Consider the following 25,260-nt stretch of genomic DNA (forward strand, 5'->3'; position numbering starts at 1 on the left):
TTTCATCTTATCCGACTGAGGATGCATGTCTCTGCAATCATTTCCTTTGTGATTGCATTCAATTTAATTAAAGGTCACAGGATGCAAGAGAGACGACCATTACCTGGCTCTCGTGAATAATGCACGGGGCAGAAATTAAACACCATATCCGGTGTCGGGGTGCGGATCCTGTATCCACGCTGTCTTATTCAGAATTGGATGGAGACAGACAGGGAATACGGCTCGGATTCGCCTGTTTACACTAGGCTCCGTGTGAAGAGTGAAAACGGAGTGGGTATAGGAAACGACTCTGTAAGAGATCTCAGCCGCACTGGCGCCCAGCTGCAGGTGTGTCAACTGAACGCGCCCCTTCAGTACATTGCATAACCAACTAGAAATAAACATCTATCCTAAATTGATAAATAAATCACAACCCCAGTGCGAGCCCAAGCCCTGGACAATGAAGCTCCACTCATGACCTTTGAACTATGACCTAATTCACGCCTCTCACACAGTTCCGCAGGTGCCTCGCGCGGGTTCTCCCTTTCCATCCCGATGTACCCGGATGTTTCTGTGTGGGATTTACTGGGGTTCCACCACCCGGTCCCGTTCGTCTCCTATTTACAAAAAAATGCCATTTTCATACGGTGTACCTCTAAGCTGGGCAACACGGAGGGGCCTCTGCAATATCAGTAACAAGCCACCTGTCAGCGCTCTGGACACCTGTTTGTATAGTGTTTTGCGTAGGCAAATATTCAACGACTAGGTACAGATTTAAAACAAAACAAAGAAATACGTTTTTTCTCTTAATCATCAATGTATGGACTTTAATATGGGATAATTAAACGAATAACTGAAATTGTTCGTATAATGTTTGGAATTGGAAACCCAGCCTTGTGATTGGCCACCAGAGCCTGACGTCAAGCTCCTTGGTTGCCATGGTGGCGACGTAAACAAGGCGAGTCGGCGCGGAAGAGTCGCGCTGCGCAGCCGCTGTGCTCCAGGAGGAACATGGCCTTTTTCGGACTCACCTACATGGGATACCAGGACCCGTTCAGATCCAGGAGTTTGTCACAGACGCAGAGGACACGGTCGGGACAGGGTAAGCTTGATCCGGCTTGGTATACAGCTAGGTTATTGGTTCTCAATCCTGGTCCTGGAGGACCTTCTACCCTGCTGTTTTGTGTTACAACTGAGCTCTCAGTTACTTAATAAACCCCTTAATTGATCAAAATTTCCTAAATCAGACCCTTTTAATTCTTTTAGACAATATTGGTTTTAAGTTAAGTATAGACTTGTATAAGGAACTTATCTTATTAAGGAACCAGCTTTTTATCAGTTACACAATTTAAAAAGTCAAATGTAAGCCAAATTATTACTTCAATTAAGGGTTCCATTAAGTAATTTAGAGCTCAGATGGAACACAATCCAGCAGGGTAGGGGTCCTCCAGGACCAGGGTTGAGAACCACTGCTCTAGGGTTTCTGCGGCCGTGATGTCTACTGCTCCTACTACTAAACCACATCCATGAAGCATTGTCAATAACGGCTTCATCAGTACATCATCATCATCATCATAATGATATTCCCACTAGATAAGACCACACTGCAGTATATTACACAGATATTGTATTTCGTAACTACAAAACTGATGATAAGACTACTTCTACAGCTGAACTGATCATACAGTGAAAACAGCCCCCAAACTGTGTGTCAGTCAGTCTCAGTCAGTCAGACAGTGTCTCGAAAGTCAGTCAGCCTAACCCATGCTCCTCTGTCTGTGTTGGCAGGTGGCGAATCGCTGAGTGAGGGATCCAGACTGCCCCCAATCCAGACGGAGGCCAAGCCCCCCACCAGCAGCCTGGAGACACACCGTGGCAGCCAGCAGAGGCACCAGGACATGGTCCGACTGGCACGCACCCCGCAATGTACGACACACACCCTCTTGCACTGAGCCCCACCCTGCTGGGTTCTGTTTTCCTGTACCAGGCCTGTGGAGAGGGAGGGAGAGGGAGAAGGAAAGAAGAAAGAGAGGGAGAGAGAATAGGAGAGGGAGAATGAAAGAGAGGGAGACAGACCTGATGGGCTGACATTGAACACGTCTCATTATGTTATATATTTTCACACAATAATAATAACGATTATATTAATAAACCTATGACTGCTATGTCCAATCTGCAGCACCCAACCAGATGTACCGGACACCGTTGACCAACGGGCAGTGCTATGGCTGGTGGTTGCAAGGGAGCGGGCAGACTGGCATCGCGGACACAGAGCCCTGGACCCAGGTCCAACGCTTTCCCCGGAAAGACAGCGAGATGACACGGTAAGTCTGGGCATCGCGGCCAGGCCTCCCGCCAAAGGCTGCATGAAAAGCCAGTGATCGAGGGGCTGAAATCGGGCACTGGGGGCACTGCCCCGCTTGTGTTTATATGCCTACACATGTCCGCGGCAAACAAACGGTCTGGAGCTTAGGGTCCTATCACTAAGAAATCATCCAAAAACTAAGAAGTCAGCAAATATGTAAATGGGTAAGTGAGTGAATATGTAAATAAGTGAGTGAGTATGTAAATTAGTATGTTAGTAAGTTAGCGGGTATGTAAATGAGTAAGGAAATAAATAGCGCTGGAGCTCAGGTCTGGCACACAACAGCACAGATGACATCATTTCCTGTTAAAGCCTGAAAGAAGCTATTTTTTGTTTGAGGATTCTGATCAGAAAGTAACAGGAAGATCCCCCCAGCAGTGTATTAAACGCCTCGCAGGGAACTGATTTTTTGTACCTGTTAAGTCTGTGACCTGGTGGCCAGATTAAATCTCTCAGATGTGGCCACCGATTTGTGAGTGTGATGGCAGTAGAGTGAGGATGCTCCCATTGTGACCCCAGGTGTGGAGAAACGCCCCAATCATGACACAACTTTTAGGAGGATCTCGTGGTCTCTGTATTTGTCTCAATTTGCTCATCCCACGGGTGAATGTTCGACTTGCTGTGCTGGGCATCACGTGATCCATCTCCGGCCTCTCCATGTGCCATACTGATGCTGCTCTTCCCACCCTTCTGACAGGTTCGTCAAGGAGATGTCCATGACCAATCGGCAGTTCAGCTTATACTGACCCGCCCCCCCTCCTCAGCCAACAACCAGCTCTGGGAGACTTAAATTTAAACTCGCCCCCGCCACCTTACCCAACAGACACCTCTCTGCTCCTTCAGTGTTGGGACCAGCATCCGGCAGCATCAGAACTCTGCTTATGTCTGCCAACACTTCCTCCTGGTCTGAATAAAAGATCCTTGAATTTTTGTTGCTTTCTTTCTTTTGGACAGAACTTGACCCCCCACCCTCCCTTTAGAGGCATAAGAGAAGTATACACGCCCCCTTAGTAACACACTATTCACGATTCACGATTGAGAAGGAGTGTCAGAAGGAAGAGGAAAATGGACATTATTTTAATTTCAGTGAAATACTGTAAAACAAACAACCAAAACAAAGCAGAACAAAGTCACCTTAAACAGCTTCATCAATTAAAAATAAGCCATTGCTGCCCTCTAGGGGCGAGGCAAAGTAAATGCATTTCGCAGCATTCTGGTGCTGAAATTAAATCAGTGAGGGGGAGGAGAGCAGGGAGGGTGAGGCACACTTCCCAGTTGCTGTCTCTGGGTGGGGTGGGGTGAGGCTTGCTGTGTGGGGGCTGTCACTCTTCATGGCATGTCTTCACAGCGGCTCTACATAATGGGGCTCCAGCTCATTCCCTGGAGAGCCACAGTGACAGTCTCTGCTGGCTTCTGTTCCAACTTGAACTTAATTGGTCTGATTGATTAATTAAATTTTACACCAATTATCTTCAACGTTTTAATGGTTCTCTCAAGGTCTCAATCAACAGTCCGGGATTAGGCTGATCTCAACTAATTAACCCAGTCATTTTCTCAATTGAGTAAGAGTTTTAATGGCAAGACAGGCCACTGTGGCTCTTCAGGACCAGAGCTGCAACACCCATTGTAAGGGACCAATTTACAATATATATATATATATATATATATATATATATATATATATAAATTAATTTTATTTAATTTTAGGGGGTGAGGAAACAACCAAAAATACAACATTTTTTGCTTTTCTTTTCAAGGGTAAAGAACATTTATAATAACTTCACAATTTTAATGTTTCTGTAGAAAAAGCCAAACACACCTCCTCTCTTCAACCCCCCCACCCCCTGACTAGTGGATCTGGGTGTGTGGGGCAGGGGACGTGAGGGGTTTTGAGACTAGATTCATGAAGCTCTAGGTTTTACAGTAATAAATACAGGTGGGTGGGCAACAATACAAGTTAGCGGTATTCTAGTGCTTTATTAATACCTTCAGCCCCCACCATGCTCCCAAAAATAGCTGCTCCTGTCACTGGCACGCTCACACACTCCAGACAGACACAGGCGGCTCTACCCACAGCACAGCACCAGGGTCCAGGCTGGCACAAGCACAAGGCGCCAGTGTGATCAACTGCAATGTGGCACAGCCACCTCTGACAGAGAGAGAGAGAAAGGAGAGAGTTGAGAGAGAGGGACAGAGAGACACTCCGCTTACAGGGGCTGCCCTTTTGATACAAACAGCATGAGTGATGCCCTTGCACAGAGCCGGCCTGCCCTGGCCTCGCCCCTCACTAGGCTCCCAGCAGAGACAAATTGATCCCAGAAAAGTAAAAAAAAAAAAGTCCTAGAAAAACATAGGAGAATGGACTCCCGATTACATGATGCTGTCACCACACCGCCCAGTGGAAATTCAACCAGAGTACACCAACGTTTTCTAGGGGCTTCTCATGAGTTTGTTTGTTTTTGTTCTCTAAAATGTTTTTTTTTCTTTGCTTTACTTCCCTTTGCTCGCAGTAAACTGATGCACGGTGACAGCACAAAACCAGGACCAGAGGGAGACTGGCTGGGGCTATAAAAAATACACGTACGTCGGAGAACGCAGCATGCTTGTACCGGATTACAGCGCAGAATGACACACACACGCCCTGTCTTTGAATGGGTGCTGTCAGGGGCAAGAGAAGCCCCCCCAATCCCCCATATGCTCCACTTGGTGTTGGCAGAATGGGCAGAACAGTTCGGTGAGGTTAACAGATAATGGGAGTCCAAATGGTGCCAGGAGGTGTAGACAGGTGTCCGTCCACTGTGCATTTGATCACACTGTACTGGCAGAGCTGGTGCTAACCTCACCACCTACACACAGTTCTGGTCTTTGATCCTTTTACATTTGGAATGGAATAATAATAATAATAATAATAATAATAATAATAATAATAATAAAAAGATTAATACAGAGATGATAAAAAATGACCCAACATTAAAACACAAAATAAAATAAAACAGCCAAAACAAAATTAAAAGATACCACAATCCATCATGCCTCAGAGCAATAAGTTTGGCAAGAGAGCAATTTCTCATTGTATCAAAGAAACCTCACAGTGAAAACAGTTATGCCCCTTGAAGATTATAAAGCACAGTATTCAGTCATAATATATATATTAATATATATATTAATATATATATATATCCTTTAAAAAAAAAAAAGGAACACAAAAAATCCAAAAGAAATATCTCTTTTTGTTTAAGAGTTTGGCTGTATTCTGTCTGGTACCGTGACGTCCATCATCAGCGTTCACAAGGTCGTGCGTCTCCACTCCAGTCAAGTGTTTTAATTTTTTTCAGGTTTTTTGTTTTGTACCAAAAAATACTTCTTTGAAAGAGAAGAAAGGTCACTGATAGCAGGTATAAACAGACAGACAGACAGACAGACAGATAGACGGACAGACAGACAGACAGACGGACATGGCCTCTGTTGCTGAGTCTCTGACAGGCGGGATCCTGAAGAATGTGTCCCAGAGGCCTTGTGAGTAGCATAAAAATAGAGACCCAGGCTGCATTGTTTACTCTGGGCCTGTAGGCCGCACTGGCTTTGCAGTAGGTTTAAAAAGCAAGGCTGAAGGCGTTTTGTTTTTGTTTTATTTCTCAAAGTTTTTTTTTTTTTATCATCAATTTTTAGGAAAAAGCCAAGAAAACAAAAACATCAGTGATGTCTTTGATTTCTGTGATGGGCTGATCAGGAGCCAAAAAATAAATAAAAATGAACACACAAACAAAAAAACTAAATATTCTAACCTAAGAAAGTGGTATTACTGTGCCCCCCCCTGCTTTGCAACTTCCCCCCAAAATAAGAGAACTAAAAAAATAAAATATACTAAAATCTGTGGGAGGATGTCAAACAGTGCCGGGCCTCTTATACGAACACTAGAAACGGATTCTGAATCATCAGTCAAAATAAAAACTAATCAGATGGATCCCAACTTTCTTGTACTAAATATTTTGTTCTTTGGTCATTTTTTAAAAATGTTCTCTTTACATTTTTTTCCCATATATTTTTGAAAGGAGTTAAAAAAGCCAAAAAAAAAAAAAAAAAAAACATTTCCAATGAAAAATAAATAACGAGTCCCCGACCCCTGAACTGGAACAGAAGTACCTGTATTTATAATTCTCCTGAAACAGAATGAAACATCAGTCTTTATGTACAGTCCTTCGGAGGTGAAAGGTCTTCATTTGCAAAGGTGTTTTGATTTTTTATTTTGTTTTTGAATGCGTTCACGTATCTCGCAATGGAAGCTGAGAACATGACGGCAGCAGAGCGGGAAAATAAACAAGATGGAATCTGTCTTCAATGTGTGTCGACAAAATCCGACACCTTATAATCAAAAGTTCATCCCAGATACACCTTCCTCCACACAGTCGGGCCGGGCCGCGCCGCGCCGGGCTTAAAGTCTGTCAGGAGCCTTTTTTTGTTTTGTTCAAAAGTTTCGCTACTCCTTCAAGTTTCGGTGAGCTCCCCTCTCCCCAGCTGCCCTCCCCTCCCCCCAACTTCACTGGGGGATTGGTGGCCGCTGCTAACTGCTTTGGGGGCCATCATTCAGGAAGTAGGTGGTCATCTCGCCTTTCCCCTTCACCTTCACCACGCCGCGACACTCCAGCTGGTAACCTTTGCTCGCCAATACCTGGTACAAGTCTGTGGTGACCTGGAGGAGACAGGGGCAAGTGAATACATTGTTTTTTTGTGCAATAGCACATGTAGCCAGCAGATGGCTCCCTTGCCTCATCTTCAGGGATTACAACGGGCCATTTTGTTCTACCTTTCCATTCGCTGTACTCCAGACACACAGAGACTGGCGGACCTCACACACGCCACCCAGCACTGCTTGTAAACTAGGGCTGGATCACATGACTACTCACTCGTTTTTAATTTCTCATACAACCTCTGGAAATGAAGGCCTCCCACTCTCGACTCAACGTCAATCAATGATCGTGGTTTGTTGTTGAAAAGAAATGATAATTAAATAAGTAAATAAATGAAGAAACTAAAGGTTAAATCCCTCAGATGAAGCCAAATGGAGACAAATACATCTGAATCTGTTTGTTGTAACTCCAGAGAAAGAGTGAGAGAGAGACAGGACCAAAAACCAAACCATTTTCTGTCCCTTTCCAAGAACCAAGCTAGACCCCTCAGAACACTGAACTCCAGAAATTGTAAGCACTGGTTTAGCTTTCACGGACAGGAGTGGGGTGCAGGATTTTGACATGGGTGTAGGGGTTGTAGGTCGGTACCTGAATCCGGTCTGGGACTCCAGTGCTGTCCATGCGGCTGGCCACGTTCACCGTGTTCCCCCAGATATCGTACTGTGGCTTCCGGGCCCCGATCACCCCTGCCACCACTGGACCAATGTTCAGACCTGAGAGAGAGAGATAGAGAGATACAGAGAGAAAGAAGCAGAGGGGCAGGTCAGACCTAGGGAATGGGTAAACCACCTGTGCCCTTCTCCTCCACTGTCCCCTCCATCCCCCAACACCGCCTCCTCGCTCTCATCATTCCTCCCCATCTCCTGCCCTCCTGCCTCCTCCATCCCCCCACCACCACCTCCTTCTCCCTCTCCTCCGTACCGATCTTCATCTGGAAGTTGTTGAAGGAGTGCTCGTTGATGTACTTCATCTGCTCCATGAGACGCATGGCGTAGTCGGCCAGCGCCACGATGTGCGAGCGGCCCTCCCGGTCGTAGGTGGAGTCGTTCAGTCCGGAGGCCGCCATGTACGTGCTGCCAATCGTCTTGATCTTCTCCAGCTGTCGGTACCTCTCCTCACTGATGATCTGCCAGGGGAAGGAGAGGGAAGGGGAGAAAGATGGATGGAAGGAGGAGAGGACAGGGAAAGACAGGGTGGTGGGAACATCAAGTAAAGTCAGTCTCAGTCTCACTGGTGTTGCTTTGATTTCTTGTAAAATTCAGCATGTTATGGTCACTGTGCCCCCTTATCCCCAAACCCTTATCCCTAGCCTCGCCCTCCCACTCCCCTGTACACCAAACCCCCTCCCCCTCCCACCTCGTCGAAGTCGGCGATGATCTCGTTCAGCAGCCGCAGGCACTCCACGCCCTCATTGTTGGCCTCCAGCTCCACGTAGAACTCGGAGAAGTTGCTGATGGAGGCGAACATGACAGCCACGCACTCGCAGGACTGGTAGTACAGCTCGTCGTTGCGCCGCTCGCGTGCCAGGAAGTGAGCAGCCACGTCCTTGGGCAGGATGTTGTGGAGCAGCCGCCGGTTGTAGGCCTGCAGCTCCTCCATCTCCTCTTTCTCCTCAGTCGCCTGGCAACCGGGGACCGAGGAACAGACGGAGCACACACAGGGATACGCACACACACACACACACACACACACACACAGGTTACAGGGACACAGGGAGTGCGTTAAGTAACCAAGGCTGAACAGGAGATGTGGTTTAATGGCAGACTGTGCTGAGCCGGACAGTAGTACCTGCAGTTTCCACAGGAAGTCGAGGCGCGCAGTGGACTCCACCTGCTGGGCGTGGAGGTACAGGGCTAGCACGAACACCGTCAGGATCACTGGGGTCATCACCTTCAGAGACACCTTGGTCACGGTCTCTGGGCTGCGGACAGACACACGGACAGACAGACAGAGAGCACGTTACACTCAACACGGTCCCTCTTTCCCAATCCCAGTAGGCGCAGCCCTGCACACCACCAGTGTCCTTTGGAAGTGGAAGTGTCTGAATTACCCTAAATGGGCACTGATTGGTCCATCAACTCTCTGGCGCTTTTAGATGATGTCACTGTTGTGCTCTTGTTAAAGTGCCATCTTAACCATGAAAATGAAATCCTCTTCTACAGAGGTGTTCAGCTTTCCTCTTGTTAGAGGACACCCCCAGTCAAATATGGGAAATATGGACACAAACACACACACAGATACAATTCTTCTCTCTGCGTGTCATTTTTGAGTTTGTCATTTCTGGGCAATTGCATCTGCTGACATTCCAATTGACTGCTGCTTCTCCCCGGACCTGTTACTTGTGTTGTAAAAATTTGTTTTTTTGTTGTTCTTGAAGTTATACTTTGTTTTTTATTGGGGTTTCTTTTGGGCTGTTTGCGAAGAAGCCTTTCTAGTTTGTGACTTCTACAACCTTCCACCTGCCTGGGATCTTCCTTTGTTTTGGATTTGCTTTGCTGTGCCTACCTTTGGAATATCACTTTCGGATTACCTTCTCTCCCGCAGCCCGGTCTAGCTCTCCCTGGCGTTCGCTCTTGTAAACCAGCATCCACTCCTTTACCATTGCTTGGTCCCAGCCATGAGTGAGTAAGTCTCTCTCTCTTTGCTTTTGCTCTGCTGGCGAGGGTTGTGTTTTAGATGTGTTTTTGACTGTGGGGTCTAGTGGTAGCTGGTGTAAAGTAGGTTAGTTGAGCTCTTGCTTGCTATTGCAGTGCTGTTTTTTTCATCTCTTGAATCTTATGGCTACCTGTGTCACTGCCACCCCACCAGCCATGGTGGTGGCCTCACTGTACTTTACAACTCTAAATTCAAACTGAACTATCTCTCCCTATGGTCTCCTCATTTGAATACATTTCTTACAAGTCATCCTGTTCAATGATTACCATTCCTGTGTACCACCCAGCTGAAGTTAATGAGTCATTTCTGTCTGAACTGTTTGAACTACTCACTATTGCTGTCCCACTCTCCCCCCGCTTACTGTTGCTTGGTGACTTGAATATTCATGTGGACTCATCTAACTCTAAACTTGACTAATTTCTTCGCTGTTCTGGACTGTTTCAATATTATCCAACAGGTTCATTTTCCCACCCACATCAAGGAACACATACTTGATCTTGTCTGTTCTGTTGGCCTACACCTCACAACATCGACAAGTGACTCATCTCCTTCTGCAGCATTAAAGTTGTTGACCCCCTCCAACTACAAAGCAGCTGCATCTAAAAAGCCTGAACTGGATGCCACCATCCTCAATAACTTCCATCAATCTTCAACTTCCCTTCCATTCCTAGCAAAGACTCCCAATTACAAACTCACCTGCTGAATAACAACCTATTCGAACCCCTTCAGTCTGGTTTATGCCATTTCCACAGTACTGAAACTGCCGTGGACAAAGTTGTTAATGACCTCCTCACTCATGTTGATGTTGGTGCCCTCAATACCCTAATCCTAAACTCAGAATCTGGGTGTTGAAGGCACCGCACTCTACTGGCTTTAATCATACCTTACAAATCCGACCCACTACATTTCCCTCAATGGCCACACCTCGGACTCCGCTGCTGTTACACAGGGTGTCCCCCTGGGCTCTGTACTGGGCCCCCTACTCCACCCTTGTCAGATCCTCCGACATTTTAACCTCGATAATGCATTAATATCCTCCTGTCTTGATTATTGCAACTCATTACTCTATAGTATCAACTCAAGCTCACTCCATAAGCTCCAAATGGTCCAAAACTCTGCAGCCCAACTTCTCACCCACACTAATTCCTTGTAGCACATCACCCCTGTCCTCTGTGAACTCCACTGGCTCCCTGTCTCCCAACACATTGAGTACAAGATCCTCCTTTTGACCTACAAATCCATCACAAGTTCATCACCATCTTTCAGTCGCTCCTAAGAAGCCACCTCTTCAACCAGGACTACCCTTAACCTCCCTTGCCCCCCAAATTCACACCCTGCCATATGTTTTTCAGCTCACACACCTCACAAGTGTTTTAGTCTGTAGTGGTTTTTGGTTACTATTTTATTATTTGTATTTGTGTTTATTATTATTATTATTATTATTATTATTATTATTATTATGTAAACAGACAGACACACAGACACAGAAAGTGCATGGACTCACCATTGCAATGTCTCGTTTATGAAGGACCTGGAGCAAAAACACAAACAGAGAAACACAACTCTTAATGGTACAGTAATGACAAGCGAGGAAATGTTTACAGTAAAAACAGAGGGCAGGGAGATTAACAAGAAATACAACTTACCACTCCAGAGTTTCATTGAAAGACCTAAAACAATGAGAGAAAGAGAGAGTATAACAACAACAATAGCAATAATAAAAGAGGAAAGTTGAGATGGTGAGAATGTGGGGCAGGAAAGGGACAGGATGGGACTGGGGAGGGACTCACAGTGCATTGGCGGAGACGAAGAGGTCAGCATTGTCGAAGAGGGCGACCTCGGGCCACTCCACCAGCACCAGGTAGCCCAACTGGATCAGCAGCATCAGAGCCAGCTTCCCAATACTGCTTATCTGCAGGAACACCGAGCATGCCAGCAGGGTCAGCAGCACACTGTAGCTGAAATACTGAGGCAGAAAGAGAGAGAGAGAGAGGAGTTACTGAACAGCACATTGTAGCTGAATTACTGAGACAGACAGAGAGAGAGAGAGACGGAATTGCAACTCAAGGCATCGCAGCAGACAGACAGACCTCGGGGAAGTTGCAGGATGGGGCCCCAGGGCACAGAGCCTGTTCCTGGCCCCGTGTGAGTCTGTTGAGTTGACACAGCGTCACCTGCTGGGCGGAGGTGTTCAGTTGTCTCGCCACACAGTCCTGCAGCCGCTCTGTGTTACAGGCAAACTGCACAGAGGGAGGGAGGGATGGGAAGAAAGAGAGAAAGAGCCATCATGCCCACGAAAGAGACAAAGACATGGAGACACAGGAGCACAGAGACACAGGAACACTGAGACACAGAGAGAGTGTGTGGGTGTGTGTGTGTGTGGGGGGGGGGATGTCGGGATTGACACACTGCGGACTGAAATACAGATGGACAGAAGGACAGGCAGACAGGCAGGCTGTGAGCGCTGCGGCGGCTGGTTACCATGTTGATGAAGGCGGAGATGAAGACCAGGATGAGGGTGAACACGCCCACCAGAGTGCTGTTGGTCCGCGACTGGACGATCTTCTTTGACACGGTCTGCATGGCGGCTGGAAAGAGCTGAGAGAGAGAAGGAGGGAATGAAGGAGTGTAGAAGAATTCATCCTGCTGTATATCCTGACCCAGCCCAAAAGGCAGACACAGAGAGAACGAGGGACAAACACAGAGAGACTGGGACAGAGAGAACCATTGACAAACACAGAGAGAAGGACAGAGAGAACCAGGGACAAACAGAGAGAGACAGGGACAGAGAGAACCATTGACAAACACAGAGAGAAGGACAGAGAGAACCAGGGACAAACAGAGAGTGACAGGGACAGACACAGAGAGAGAGACAGACAGACAGGGACAAGTGGAGAGATAGACATTCTTACCTTTATGCAGGAGTATATGGCACACACAAACAGGATGTTGGCAAGAATTACAAAGATACTGATGTAGATTCCCAGCATTAGGGGGGTGCTGCAGGGGAAGAGAGAGAGAGAGAGACATAGATTAAAACTGGTAATTGAGAGTCAGTTGAGGTGACAGGTTAGGTCCTGCTGGTATCTCACAGTAATTGAGCACTTGTTCACAAACACCTGAAGTTTCCAGACTATGTAGATGTGCATAGGCAAGATTCAAAAACACACTCACTCACACACGTACTCATACACTCACACACATTGAGGAGCTAAAGCCTGCACTCACTGGGGGAAGATGACAATCTGGATGAAGGATATGAAGCAGAACACAAGCAGGGTACAGGCCACATAGCCCCCGAACCGATCATCCACCTTCTTGGAATACTGTGGACAGACAGACAGAGGGACAGAGAGAGAGAGTCAGTTACACAGATGGGCACATCTGTTGGATGATGGATAAGACAGAGGGTGACACAGAAGTCCAACAGAATCAAGAGAAGAGACAGACAGACACACTGACCAGAGAGGGAGTCAGGCAGATGGAGGCACAGACACTTGGACAGACAGGGACCAAGAAGTCAGACAGATAAGACAAATAAGACAGGCAGACAGACAGACAGATAGACACACAGACAGACAGACAGGTCCAGGTTGGGCCCAGGCTGACCTTTCTCTCCAGGACAGGGTTCTGGAAGGTGAGCAGGAACTTGCGTACGTGGTCCTTGCGCAGCTGGTCGATACTCCGGGCGTCGATGGCCCGGCCCAGGAACTCGTCCACCTCGTCCTCGGGGTTCATCGTCTCCTGAGCACTGCGACTGATGGCGACAGAGGGACAGCAATAGAGATACAGAGGGACATATGGAGAAAGAGGGACAATGACACAGGCAGGGACACAGGGACAGAGGGACATGAACACAGAGACGCACAGGGACAGAGGCAGAGGGAAACATAGTCACAATGTAGCACTGCTTAGAGAGTACCAGGTGAACATTGATCAATCAATCTATCAATCAGTGGAGCGGTGTCTGTGTTATTCCAGTTCATTAACTACTTATCCAAGTCAATTATTGGCCTAAATTGCACACAATTACTTCTGTGGGTTCACGCCAAGGGACTGATGTACTGAGTGTGACTGTGGCCACCCTTGTCCCAAGTCTAACCCCCAACCCCACTTTCACCTTTGACCCTTGACCTCAAACCTAACCACAACCCCCACCCCCTCTCCTCCAATAAAACCCCCAGGGTTCTTACTTGTCCTTGCTTGAGGTCTCATCAATACCCTGCGAAGAGATAGAGAGAGAGAGAAGGGGTGTGAGCTAAGGCAGGCAGGAACATCCAGTAACACATCAAGCATTGTTGAATTATATGATCAACTAGAAAGTGTTATTGTCATAAGAATACAGACAAACAAACACACACGCACACACACACTAACTATCCCCAGCTGCACAGTGCCAGTTCGCAGTGTTGTCTCCCTAATTTAACCCCAGCAGAGGCCGACACTCAATCCCAGAGAGAGAGAGCCTTTTTAATTTAATTAATATGGGGAACCTGGCAACTTACAGCACTCCCCCTGGCCCTGCACTGGAATCAAGAGAGGGGGAGAGAGCAGGAGAAAGAGAGAGAGAAAGAAAAAGCAAGAAGAGCATTCTACGCAATCAGAAGAAGATTCCATAACATTAATATTCCAGTAAAAATCTGTCTCAATCTAATTGACAGTGTGATCCAGCCCATTGCGCTGTACAGTAGTGAGGTGTGGGGTCCACTCAGTCAACAGGACTATACTAGGTGGGACAAACACCCAATTGAAACCCTGCATGTTGAATTCTATAAAAAACATACTGCAGGTGCACAGGAACACACCAAACCACACCTGCAGAGCAGAATTAGGCTGTTACCCAACTCTCATCAACATCAAGAAAAGAGCACTCAAATTTTGGATTTACCTACAGAAAAGTGAGTCAGACTCACTCCAGTACAAGGCCCTCTAATCCCAAAAACCCTTCCTCCTCCACTGCAGTAAATATGCCCAAATAAGGGACACATTCTTTAATAAAATAATATAGGGTTGGGTGGGCAACCTTTGATAAAATTGATATATAAGAAAAACTGTCAGTCCTCCTGGGGGAGGGACACACAGCCCCCCTGGCTGCCACAGCCTGAGAGGCACAATGACACACAAGCACCAGTTTAAATAGTAATTTGTAATATATGTCCTTGTATTTCTGTTTGAAAAACAAACAAAACAATCTGTGAATCTATTTTTTATTATTTTTTATGTATAAAATATAATTTATATTTTATTTGTCTGTACTTTATTATAAGGTATTGTGATTTATAATTATATTATTTATTAATTATTATTATTTATTAATTATTTTCCATACATGTATTTGTCATGCCAATAAAGCACCTTAAATTGAAATTGAAAATGTAATTGAGAGAGAGAGAGAGCAATCATTAGAGAGAGAGAGCAAGAGAATGAAGGTGAAAAGACAGGGAGAGGGATTGGTGGTATGTATATGGTAGTCAGACACACACACACACACACACAGGCAGGCCTCTAACTGACCATCTGTCTGAAGACCTTGGAGTCCTTGGTGCGGGTGAAGGAGCGCTCAGGCACCCAGCGTGGCACCAGCCCCTCATTGGAGTTTGCCCGTGCCCTCTGCATCTTTGCCATTACCGCCTTCTCGTCCTTCTGCTCAGAGGGGGGATGGCAAGGGACAGGAGGATGAGAGAGAGAGAGTACATTGTATTAAGTCACAGCCCCGATAAAGCACTTTTAAATTGATACTTGAATTCTGATGGAGGGAGAGCGGGAGAGAGAGAGAGCGGAGGAGGGGTGTCATACCCGTTTCTGGCTGCAACCTAGGATGAGGAAAGTTTCGATGCTGTTCTCCTTCAGGTAGGCGTTTCTCTCACCCCCGAACCCGGGCTCCACCTCGTAGTCCTCGTTCAGGTACTGCAGCGTCGCCTTGGTGATGTGGATCCGCCTGCACAGACACACGGACCGGGGACAGACAGACTCTGAGCTGCGGCCACCTGGGTTTGGATCTCAGTGTCTGTCTGTCTGTGTTATTGTCTCTCCGTCTGTCTCGTTCCGACAGTCTTTCAGTCTGTGCATCCATCTCTGTCAGTCAGTCTGTATATCCTCATACATCTCTGTCTCTTGATATATAGCTCTGTCCATTGCTTCAATCTCTCTGTGTGTCTCTCCGTTTGTCAGTCTGTCTGTCACTCACCCTGCCTTGCCCCCCGCTTCCATGTGATTCGCCAGCGTGACATCATTGGACCACACATCAAACTGCCACTTGCGTAATCCCAGGACCCCACAGTGCACTCGACCACTGTGGATCCCTACACGCATGTTCACGTTGACTCCTGTGACCTCGCGCACCAGCCTGAGACACACACACGAACACAAACACAATCATCAATATTGTCACGAACATCATCTCAGTTGTCATCTTCTTCAATGTACATTAACCCTGTGATCCCCCTGACCCCTTTGCTCTTCCCATTGTCGGCGGGATGTGGGGGCACTGTCTCAGGACTGTTCTACTTTTATAATGAAGGGGAGTGGGGGTGGGGGGCGAGAAGCAGATTTGAGGCAGCAGGCACGGAGAGGAGTGGGCAGGGTGATGCCGAAAGAGTGTGAGTGTTAAGATGACCCAATAGTTCAGGGGTCAAGGGGCGGTGACTCACGAGATGGCCTCGATCATGTCCACGCCCATTTCCACACAGCAGTGAGCATGGTCAGCACGGGGCTCTGGGAGGCCTGACACGCAGTAATAACAATCCCCCAGAATCTTAATGCGCAGACAATGGTTCTCCTGTAGGGAGAGGGAGAGAGGTAGGAAGGGGGTTAGAGGTAAGAAAGGGAGTGAAAAGAGAGAGAGAGAGGGAGACAGGGGGTGAGGGAGGAAATAGAGGGATTGAGGGAGAGGGTAAGTTGTGTAAAGGGAGGGAACGGGAGAGAGAATAATGGAATAAAGAGAAACAGATAGTGACAGAATAAGACTAGAGAGAGAGGGGACAGAGAGGGAAAGAAAGGCAGAGACAGAGGGAGGGAGAAAGAGGGAGCAGTGTGTGCTCACCGATGCCAGCTTGTCGAATCGTGCAAACAGCTCATTCAGAGTCATCACCAGCTCCTGTGCTGTGCACTGGGACGCCAGGCTTGTGAACCCCTCGATGTCTGCAAACAGGATACTGCAGAGGGAGGGATAGAGAGAGTAGAAGGGAGAGAGAGAGAGTGAGTGAAATGCTGTGTGTACAACACAAATTAAATAAAAATAAAACTGATTGCCGGGGGCCCCCCCGAGAACCCCAAGAACAAGAACCCCCCACCCTAAAAAAGCAACAACTTCATCCTGAGTCTGGGGGAGGGAGTAACAGCTGATCCGAATCCCAGGGCAAATTGCTTGGGAAGGAAAGACATTGGAATTCATTTTTGTAATGATAAAAAACAAACAAGCCAAAATAACTAATTAAATGATTATCCTACTAATGATAATCTAAAAATCTGAATGAACATAAACAGAAGCCTCCTTGGTGGGCGGCTGCAGTCCCTGTGTGGTGAGATAGACTGGGCTGCCTGTCTGCCTGGTCCCACACTGCCGTATCGGTGCAGCATTTGACTACGTGGCCTGGCTGCTCCAGGCCTGTCAGAGACAGTGATAGTCAGGCATTAATAATGGAAAATTATAATAACGATCTCTCATCTCATCTCTCTCTCCCTCTCTCTTAAATCTTCCACCCTCCCCCCTAACCTTCCCATCCCTTCTCCACTTACACCTCCATCTCCCCCCTTCTCCCTGCACCTCTACCACCTAGTGTGGGGTGTGTGTGTCAATGCGTGTCTGTGTGTGTTTGCGTGTCTGTGTGTGCGTGTGTGTGTGTGTGTGTGTGTTACCTGACGTTGTCGTGTTTCTGGATGTAGATCTTGTGAAACATCATGTCCTCCTTCTTGTTGCTGATGTCGGCCTTCATCTCCATGGCAACGTGCCGCGGCAACACTGACAGCAGCAACCGCTCCTGGCATTCACACAGACAGAGAGAGAGAGAGAGAGAGAGAGAGAGAGAGAGGAGGGAAGAGGCTCGGTCACTCACTCACGACATTCTCCTTCTCTGTCCTTCTATCCCTCAGTCACTCCCTCACACTCTCCTCTCCTCTCTTGCTCTCTTAGTCACTCTGTCATGCTCTCCTCTCCCCCTCCCTCTCTCATCTCTGTCTAGATCTCTTCTTTCTTTCAGTCAGTCTTTGTCAAACCCCACCCACTCTCTTCTCTGTCTCTGCCCTCTTTTCTATACATATATTGATGACAGGTATACTCCAGATGAGCTGTACCTGTTGCTGGTTTTCCCTCTGCAGATGCAGCCGGGCTTGGATGTACCCGCGCGTCTCCTGGAAGGCCTGGCGCTGCGACACCTCGGCCGGGTAGTGGGTACAGATTCCAATGATGTTCGTGCACAGGAAGATCAGCACATTGGCACTCAGCTAGAGGGACAGAGGAGAGATGGGGAAGAAGGAGAGAAGGTGAGAAATTAGGAACATGAATCATCTTGGACAAAAGCACCAGCCTAAACAAAAGGACAGTGCTGTCCTGTTGACACATGCTCCCCTGTGTGGCCATCTGCAGTACTACAGCACCCAAACAACAGCCTCAGCACAGAGGGGCAGGGCAGCCTTGTGACTCTCTGACGCAATGTAAGCCAACCCTAATCTGCAATACATTTAAAAGGTGTTCTGTGAGGACAGACAGTGGTTAAAGTGGAAACATCCTCCATAACCCTGGCTGTGCCCCCCCACCACCTCCATCTCTCTCTCGCTCTGTCCCTCCCTCAGTGTAGAAAGACTCTGCGTCCCTCTGGCACGTACTCTACTCTCCAGCCGGCCCCTGCGCACACGTGGTTAATGTTCAGACCAGGAGAGACAGTCAGAGAGCACACAGACCCCAAAGAGCATCACACCATGCTCTGCACAGCACCAACTCAATGCACGGTACCACACTGTACTACACCACACCACACTGCATTCAATGTACTACACCACATTACACTGTACTACACCACACCACACCACATTACACTGTACTACACCACCACACTGCATTACACTGTACTACACCACCACACTGCATTACACTGTATTACACCACACTGCATTACACTGTACTACACACCACACTGCGTTACACTGTACTACACACCACACCACACCACATTACACTGTACTACACCTCACTGTACTATATTATTGCAGTACACCCTACAATCCAGTCAGACTTAATTTAGCCAGGAAATGATTACGCAATTTTCAAGCAGCAGTTGACCGCCCCCCCACCCAGACCTCTTGCACCCTCTCAGTCCCCTGTGTCCACAGTTCACCTTCAATACAAAATATAATCAAAATCCTGTGATCATCTTCAGCTGCCTCTGGAGGGATTTCGAGATGGGGTTGGGGGGGTTTCCTTTAGCCTGGGAAAACTGCATGACCTTTGAACCGGGGCTGAGCAAAAAAAAACACAGGACAACGCTGTCCCCTCTGGAATTCCAACGCGAAAATTAAATGTGAATGAGAGGGGAGAAAGAGGGAGGAGGGAGGGGCAGAGAGATGCACTGCAGGGAGGGACAGGTAGGGGCCAGAGAGAGGGGGCCAGAGGGAGACAGCACAGGCATGGCCTCAGTGACAGTGAGCAGATGGCTGTGAGGCTTGTAGACACCCCAGCCCTGCTCAGTCACAGTGCCTCGGAAATGGGCTGTCAAGGAAATAATAAAAAGCGAAACAGGAAAAAAAGAAAAACGATTGGAAGCCAAATTGTGGATCACAACAATGAATATCTGCAAGATACAGGAAAAACAGAAGATAGATTGAACTGACTGACGCACTGACTGATGGACTGACGCACTGACACACTGACTGACTGATACACATAGCCTGGCTGACTGACTGATTGACTGACTGACTAGACTGTCAAACTGGTCGACCGTTGGCTGAAGAAGAAAACAAAAGGCTCAGCATGCCCGGCCCTGTTTATTGACTGTGTCTGTGTGGTTTGGGCAGCAGCCCTGCTGAAGTGGACTGGGCACTGTTTACAGAAACACACTGTCTGTGCTGGGGGCACGCTGCCAGCTGGGTACAAGGGGCTAGGCCGGCACAAGATACTGTGTGCAGAAGGAGGACTCAGAACAACACACACAGACAACAACTGTTGCACCGGGGCAAGACAGACCAAGGAAGAGAGGGAGAGAGAGGGAGAGGAAGAGGAAGCCAGAGAGAGGGGAAGAGAGGGGAAAGGAGGAGAGGGGGATAGGGAGGGAAAGAAAGAGGGAGAGGGAAAGGGGAAAGGGGGGAGAGGGAGAGATGTTTTTACCTGTTTGTTTGCTATATAACAAAATACCATTTGCCCATTGTTTCGTAATATGAAATATACTTTAAACCAATTCATAAATCCATCAAAATTGTCTCCAACTGGCCTTGACAACAGAGTGTATTCCTTTTTTATCATTGTTTTTTAATGAATCACTGACAGCAAAGATGTGTTTTTATGGAAGACTGTCCAAAGCCACGTTCAGGTTAAAACAGCACAGGCAATTAAAATGATTAAAAATGATTTTAAGTGATTATCCTAAAAGCTCACTCTTAAGCCGTGAATAAGCAGTCTCTGCCCTCCACTCCATCCAGCTGATCTGGCTGAGCGCCCTGCTAAACACACATAAGCAACTTAAAAATAATAAATAAATAATTGTATTGTAAGAGTTTTAGTGAACTATTATGTGCAGGGCTAGCATTGTTATTCCCATTATTAGGATTCTGTGTTTCTGACAGCAGCTTTGGGCCCTGTACTCTAGACAGCTCTGGCTCAACTAGTTCAATATTATGACAGGAGACTGAGCTACATTGTGTTTTATTTCATTTAACTTCATTTTTCTCTAAAGTAAAAGGGACTGACCTAAATACATCATTTACAAGACAAACCTTTTAAGGGGACTAATGACAATAATTTAAACATTGACTTATAAGGCAAGGAAATCTCACAAAGTGGCTATTTTTATAAGTGAAGAGTGAAGTGGATGAACAGAGGCTGAGAGGGAGAGAGTGGGGAGGGTGGGAGACAGAGGTGAGAGACAGAGAGAAGTGGGTGTGAGAGAAAGAGAGAGAGAGAGAGAGAGAGAGAGAGAGAGAGAGAAGCAGAACATTTCAGAAAGATCCTGCTTCAGGATTTTGATGGCCAGTGGTCATAACAATGTTATTAGATTTACAAAGATTTATTTGTATTATGCAGGAAGATGTGGAGGAAGGTTGTAGATTGGAATACAAATGGTTGCCACAACAACAACAACAACAACGGAAACAAAAACAATGGGCAAACTTTCCGGTCACCATGTATTTCCATTAGGTGCATGGCAGCTCTCAACGCACCAGTGACCTATTACACACAGTTCTGCGCTACACTGATGTCCTTCCCCCACTCGATCTAGCCCACCTGCACTGCCACCAGCGTTTCAAGGCAAGAGTTTCTATCCTCCGGTATGGGCCTGGCTAAAGTTACAGGACAGCACAGTAAGAGCCAGGTCAAGGACATGAAAGGGAAGAAATGGCAGAAAAGAGAGTGGACATGCTAAAGTTCCCTGGAGGGGTGAATATCAGTGTCGCACAGGCGTCGGTGCACAACACTGCCTCACTACAACTGACCTGGGAGCAACAGCGTGCAACACAGAATCCCTTCCCCTCTATCCAAAACTAGCCTTGGTTCCCACACAACACAACCACACAATACAGCCACTCCACTCCCCAGTGCTGGTGGATAGGAGAGGGTTAAGCTGTTGCTTGTGCTTTGATGGACACACGCCCTTTGTTTAGTGGAGAGAGGAGGCTGGCGAGAGTGCAGTGGTGGGGTGGGGGTGAGAGAGAAAGAGAGAGAGAGAGAGAGGGTGGGTGGACATTGAGTATCTCGCCGTGCTGGCCGGCCCCTCGCCACGCTGCACGGCACTGCCTGCATTCCACTGCTGCGAGTCACCCAGAGAATGCGGCTGCGTTGCCCGGCAACTGCAGAGGGGGTATCGGTTCACCAGAGGGAGCTCCCACAGCCAGGGAGCAGTGCATTGTGGGGCAGGCAAACATGGCACCTCACTGTGAAACCCCCAAAGTTGCGATCAGGGATGGAATCTGAACTGCGGACCACACACACACCACACACACACACATACATATATACAGTGAGGGAAAAAAGTATTTGATCCCCTGCTGATTTTGTACGTTTGCCCACTGACAAAGAAATCATCAGTCTATAATTTTAATGGTAGGTGTATTTTAACAGTGAGAGACAGAATAACAACAACAAAATAAAGAAAAATGCATTTCAAAAAAGTTATAAATTGATTTGCATGTTAATGAGGGAAATAAGTATTTGATCCCCTATCAATCAGCAAGATTTCTGGCTCCCAGGTGTCTTTTATACAGGTAACGAGCTGAGATTAGGAGCACTCTCTTAAAGGGAATTGCTCCTAATCTCAACTTGTTACCTGTATAAAAGACACCTGTCCACAGAAGCAATCATTCAATCAGATTCCAAACTCTCCACCATGGCCAAGACCAAAGAGCTGTCCAAGGATGTCAGGGACAAGATTGTGGACCTACACAAGGCTGGAATGGGCTACAAGACCATCGCAAAGCAGCTTGGTGAGAAGGTGACAACAGTTTGTGCGATTATTCGCAAATGGAAGAAACACAAAATAACTTTCAGTCTCCCTCGGTCTGGGGCTCCATGCAAGATCTCACCTCGTGGAGTTTCAATGATCATGAGAACGGTGAGGAATCAGCCCAGAACTACACGGGAGGATCTTGTTAATGATCTCAAGGCAGCTGGGACCATAGTCACCAAGAAAACAATTGGTAACACACTACGCCGTGAAGGACTGAAATCAGGACTGTACAGGCCCGACTGAAGTTTGCCAATGAACATCTGAATGATTCAGAGGAGAACTGGGTGAAAGTGTTGTGGTCAAATGAGACCAAAATCGAGCTCTTTGGCATCAACTCAACTCGCCGTGTTTGGAGGAGGAGGAATGACCCCAAGAACACCATCCCCACCGTCAAACATGGAGGGGGAAACCTTATACTTTGGGGGTGTTTTTCTGCTAAGGGGACAGGACAACTGCACTGCATCAAAGGGATGATGGACGGGGCCATGTACCGTCAAATCTTGGGTGAGAACCTCCTTCCCTCAGCCAGGGCATTGAAAATGGGTCGTGGATGGGTATTCCAGCATGACAATGACCCAAAACACACAGCCAAGGCAACAAAGGAGTGGCTCAAGAAGAAGCACATTAAGGTCCTGGAGTGGCCTAGCCAGTCTCCAGACCTTAATCCCATAGAAAATCTGTGGAGGGAGCTGAAGGTTCGAGTTGCCAAACATCAGCCTCGAAACCTTAATGACTTGGAGAAGATCTGCAAAGAGGAGTGGGACAAAATCCCTCCTGAGATGTGTGCAAACCTGGTGGCCAACTACAAGAAACGTCTGACCTCTGTGATTGCCAACAAGGGTTTCGCCACCAAGTACTAAGTCGAAGGGGTCAAATACTTATTTCACTCATTAACATGCAAATCAATTTATAACTTTTTTGAAATGCGTTTTTCTGGATTTTGTTGTTGTTATTCTGTCTCTCACTGTTAAAATACACCTACCATTAAAATTATAGAATGATCATTTCTTTGTCAGTGGGCAAACGTACAAAATCAGAAGGGGATCAAATACTTTTTTCCCTCACTGTATACAATATGCATACAACAGTCACACAAACATACACAATATACATACAATACACTACACACACATACGTACAACACACACACACATGCATACATACACAAATATACATGCAAACACACATGCATGCACAAATACATGCACACACTTGCCTAAGTTTAAGAAAAGTCTCACACAAACGCATACAGCATCCAACAGTATATGCAAACACAGACACGCACAGCTCCTGTTGTCCTCCTGTGTGACCATGAGGACCAGGGCAGGGGGGATAGGGGGTAGGGGTGTCTCTGCGGTCAGTGGAAATATCTGACACCACACTGAAGCCCGACATGCCGTTAATGACGGTGGTTTGTGGGATCAGAGCACCTCTCTCGTTCAAACTGCCCAAAGAGTGTCACTGAGCCCAGCATCCCTGTGAAAGGAAGTTTCAATCTATTCTGTTTATTTGATTTGATTTGATTTAATTTGAGCAAACACACTCACACAGTTAAAATAACACTTACAATACAAGGCCTACCTTAACCATGACAACTACTACAAGAAAGTGCAAGGACACCCACTGCAGAACAAGCCAAGTACTACTAACATGAATGTGTTTCTTTCTGTAATTGATTATATTTGATTATATTTATTAAAATAACATGTATAGGGTGAGAGAGAAACAGGTGGTTTGAGGATGGCCAGGATTGGAGGAGTGTGGTTGTGTTTCCTCACCATCCCAAAGTGAGGTGGTGGGAGTTGTAGTGACAAACCAAGATGCATTAGCACATTTGGCGTTTCCAAAAATTAAGAGGGGAAAAAAACACAAAATAATTGATGAAAAAAAAAAAAAGATTGGGAAAGGGAAAGGGAAAGGGGGGGGGGGGTAGTTGCTGCTGTTTTATGAGCCATTTTCCCAGCAGGAGCACATGCTGTTGGAATATTGTTGTTGAAACCGGGCTGGCAAGAGTTCCGCTCAGCCAGCTGATCTTTGTGCGGCATCTGGAAGTCTTTAAACATCTGTATAAACAGTCCCTGCCGCTCCGGCCTACCTCAGCCTGCACTGCTGTAGGGCCCCGGCAACAAATACACCTTCTGCACTCAAATAACAACCTTTCAGAGAGGCCGGGGCCTAAATTGACAGCAAAAACTGATAATTACTCTTTTTATCTTTATTTAAGCCTTTCATTACCAAGGGTACATTTATAATATATATATATCAAGATTGTTTTCTGTTTTCTAAAAACAGAGGCAGGTTGCCTATCACACCAACTGAGCCACAGACGGTCAGCTCGGGGCAGGGCAAGACAATAGGCTGTTACCATCACAGCAACACAGTCCCTCAGGGAGCATCCCTACTGTCACTGCAAGGGCCCTACCAGGGATGTACAGGCATATAAAAACCTGTAGACAAACCTCCACTAACTGAAATATGATATATGAGAGGAGTACAATATTTACTCATACACTCACATACACACAGACACACACACACACACACTAACACATAGACACTGCATGGAAGATGGGGAAGAATATTCTGAACGCCATGTCCCCCAAAAATTCCCAGAGAGCACCAGAGCCACAGCTGCTACCTTACAGTACAGGTGGAGCAGTCTCCGACAACCCAGGTCTGAGCACGCTACACAGTGCTCCTTCCATCCTTATCTATGCTTCGTCTATTGCTGGTTCAACCATGTTACACAATGCTGGAAAAACCTCAGAGAAATGGCCTGCCCTGAGAATGACACCAATGAACTACAAAATCACAGCAGAACAATGTGCTCCAGAACATAGATAACAACCGAACTGTGTAAACGGGTACCTGAGCAAGTAATTTGGATTAAAACTCCTACAAAATAAATAATAATAAAAACATG

General features: G+C 46.9%; 2 protein-coding genes across 2 annotated transcripts in view; one reads left to right on the forward strand and one right to left on the reverse strand.

Moving 5' to 3' along the window:
* Nucleotides 1-576: 576 nt before the first annotated feature.
* Nucleotides 577-3,274, forward strand: spmip11 (sperm microtubule inner protein 11). Its single transcript, XM_066708591.1, has 4 exons — nt 577-1,081; nt 1,768-1,905; nt 2,159-2,303; nt 3,042-3,274. The coding sequence occupies exons 1-4, from the start codon at nt 991-993 to the stop codon at nt 3,088-3,090; spliced, it is 423 nt and encodes a 140-aa protein (XP_066564688.1). The 5' UTR covers nt 577-990; the 3' UTR covers nt 3,091-3,274.
* A 125-nt stretch (nt 3,275-3,399) lies between these two features.
* The window catches only part of adcy6a (adenylate cyclase 6a), a 40,704-nt gene continuing 18,843 nt past the window's right edge, over nt 3,400-25,260 (reverse strand). The window contains exons 4-24 of the mRNA XM_066708587.1: nt 17,980-18,129; nt 17,545-17,666; nt 16,730-16,841; nt 16,338-16,465; nt 15,875-16,033; nt 15,484-15,625; nt 15,202-15,330; nt 13,881-13,909; nt 13,297-13,444; nt 12,916-13,013; nt 12,600-12,687; nt 12,169-12,285; nt 11,778-11,927; nt 11,478-11,653; nt 11,334-11,357; nt 11,192-11,218; nt 8,821-8,953; nt 8,389-8,652; nt 7,954-8,158; nt 7,621-7,745; nt 3,400-7,034 (exon numbers count right to left, since the gene is read on the reverse strand). Coding sequence (XP_066564684.1) covers nt 6,906-7,034; nt 7,621-7,745; nt 7,954-8,158; nt 8,389-8,652; nt 8,821-8,953; nt 11,192-11,218; nt 11,334-11,357; nt 11,478-11,653; nt 11,778-11,927; nt 12,169-12,285; nt 12,600-12,687; nt 12,916-13,013; nt 13,297-13,444; nt 13,881-13,909; nt 15,202-15,330; nt 15,484-15,625; nt 15,875-16,033; nt 16,338-16,465; nt 16,730-16,841; nt 17,545-17,666; nt 17,980-18,129 — 2,655 coding nt within the window. The 3' untranslated portion in view covers nt 3,400-6,905. The remainder of the gene's footprint in view (nt 7,035-7,620; nt 7,746-7,953; nt 8,159-8,388; nt 8,653-8,820; nt 8,954-11,191; nt 11,219-11,333; nt 11,358-11,477; nt 11,654-11,777; nt 11,928-12,168; nt 12,286-12,599; nt 12,688-12,915; nt 13,014-13,296; nt 13,445-13,880; nt 13,910-15,201; nt 15,331-15,483; nt 15,626-15,874; nt 16,034-16,337; nt 16,466-16,729; nt 16,842-17,544; nt 17,667-17,979; nt 18,130-25,260) is intronic.

The sequence above is a fragment of the Amia ocellicauda genome, chromosome 7, assembly GCF_036373705.1.
Source record: "Amia ocellicauda isolate fAmiCal2 chromosome 7, fAmiCal2.hap1, whole genome shotgun sequence".
Classification (NCBI taxonomy): domain Eukaryota; kingdom Metazoa; phylum Chordata; class Actinopteri; order Amiiformes; family Amiidae; genus Amia; species Amia ocellicauda.

Excerpts from the sequence above, each read along its gene's own strand:
- spmip11 (XM_066708591.1), top strand. The coding sequence starts at position 991 with ATGGCCTTTTTCGGACTCACCTACATGGGATACCAGGACCCGTTCAGA. Across the intron at positions 1,082-1,767 it reads GAGGACACGGTCGGGACAGG|GTGGCGAATCGCTGAGTGAG; the intron begins GTAAGCTTGATC and ends CTGTGTTGGCAG. Across the intron at positions 1,906-2,158 it reads ACTGGCACGCACCCCGCAAT|CACCCAACCAGATGTACCGG; the intron begins GTACGACACACA and ends TCCAATCTGCAG.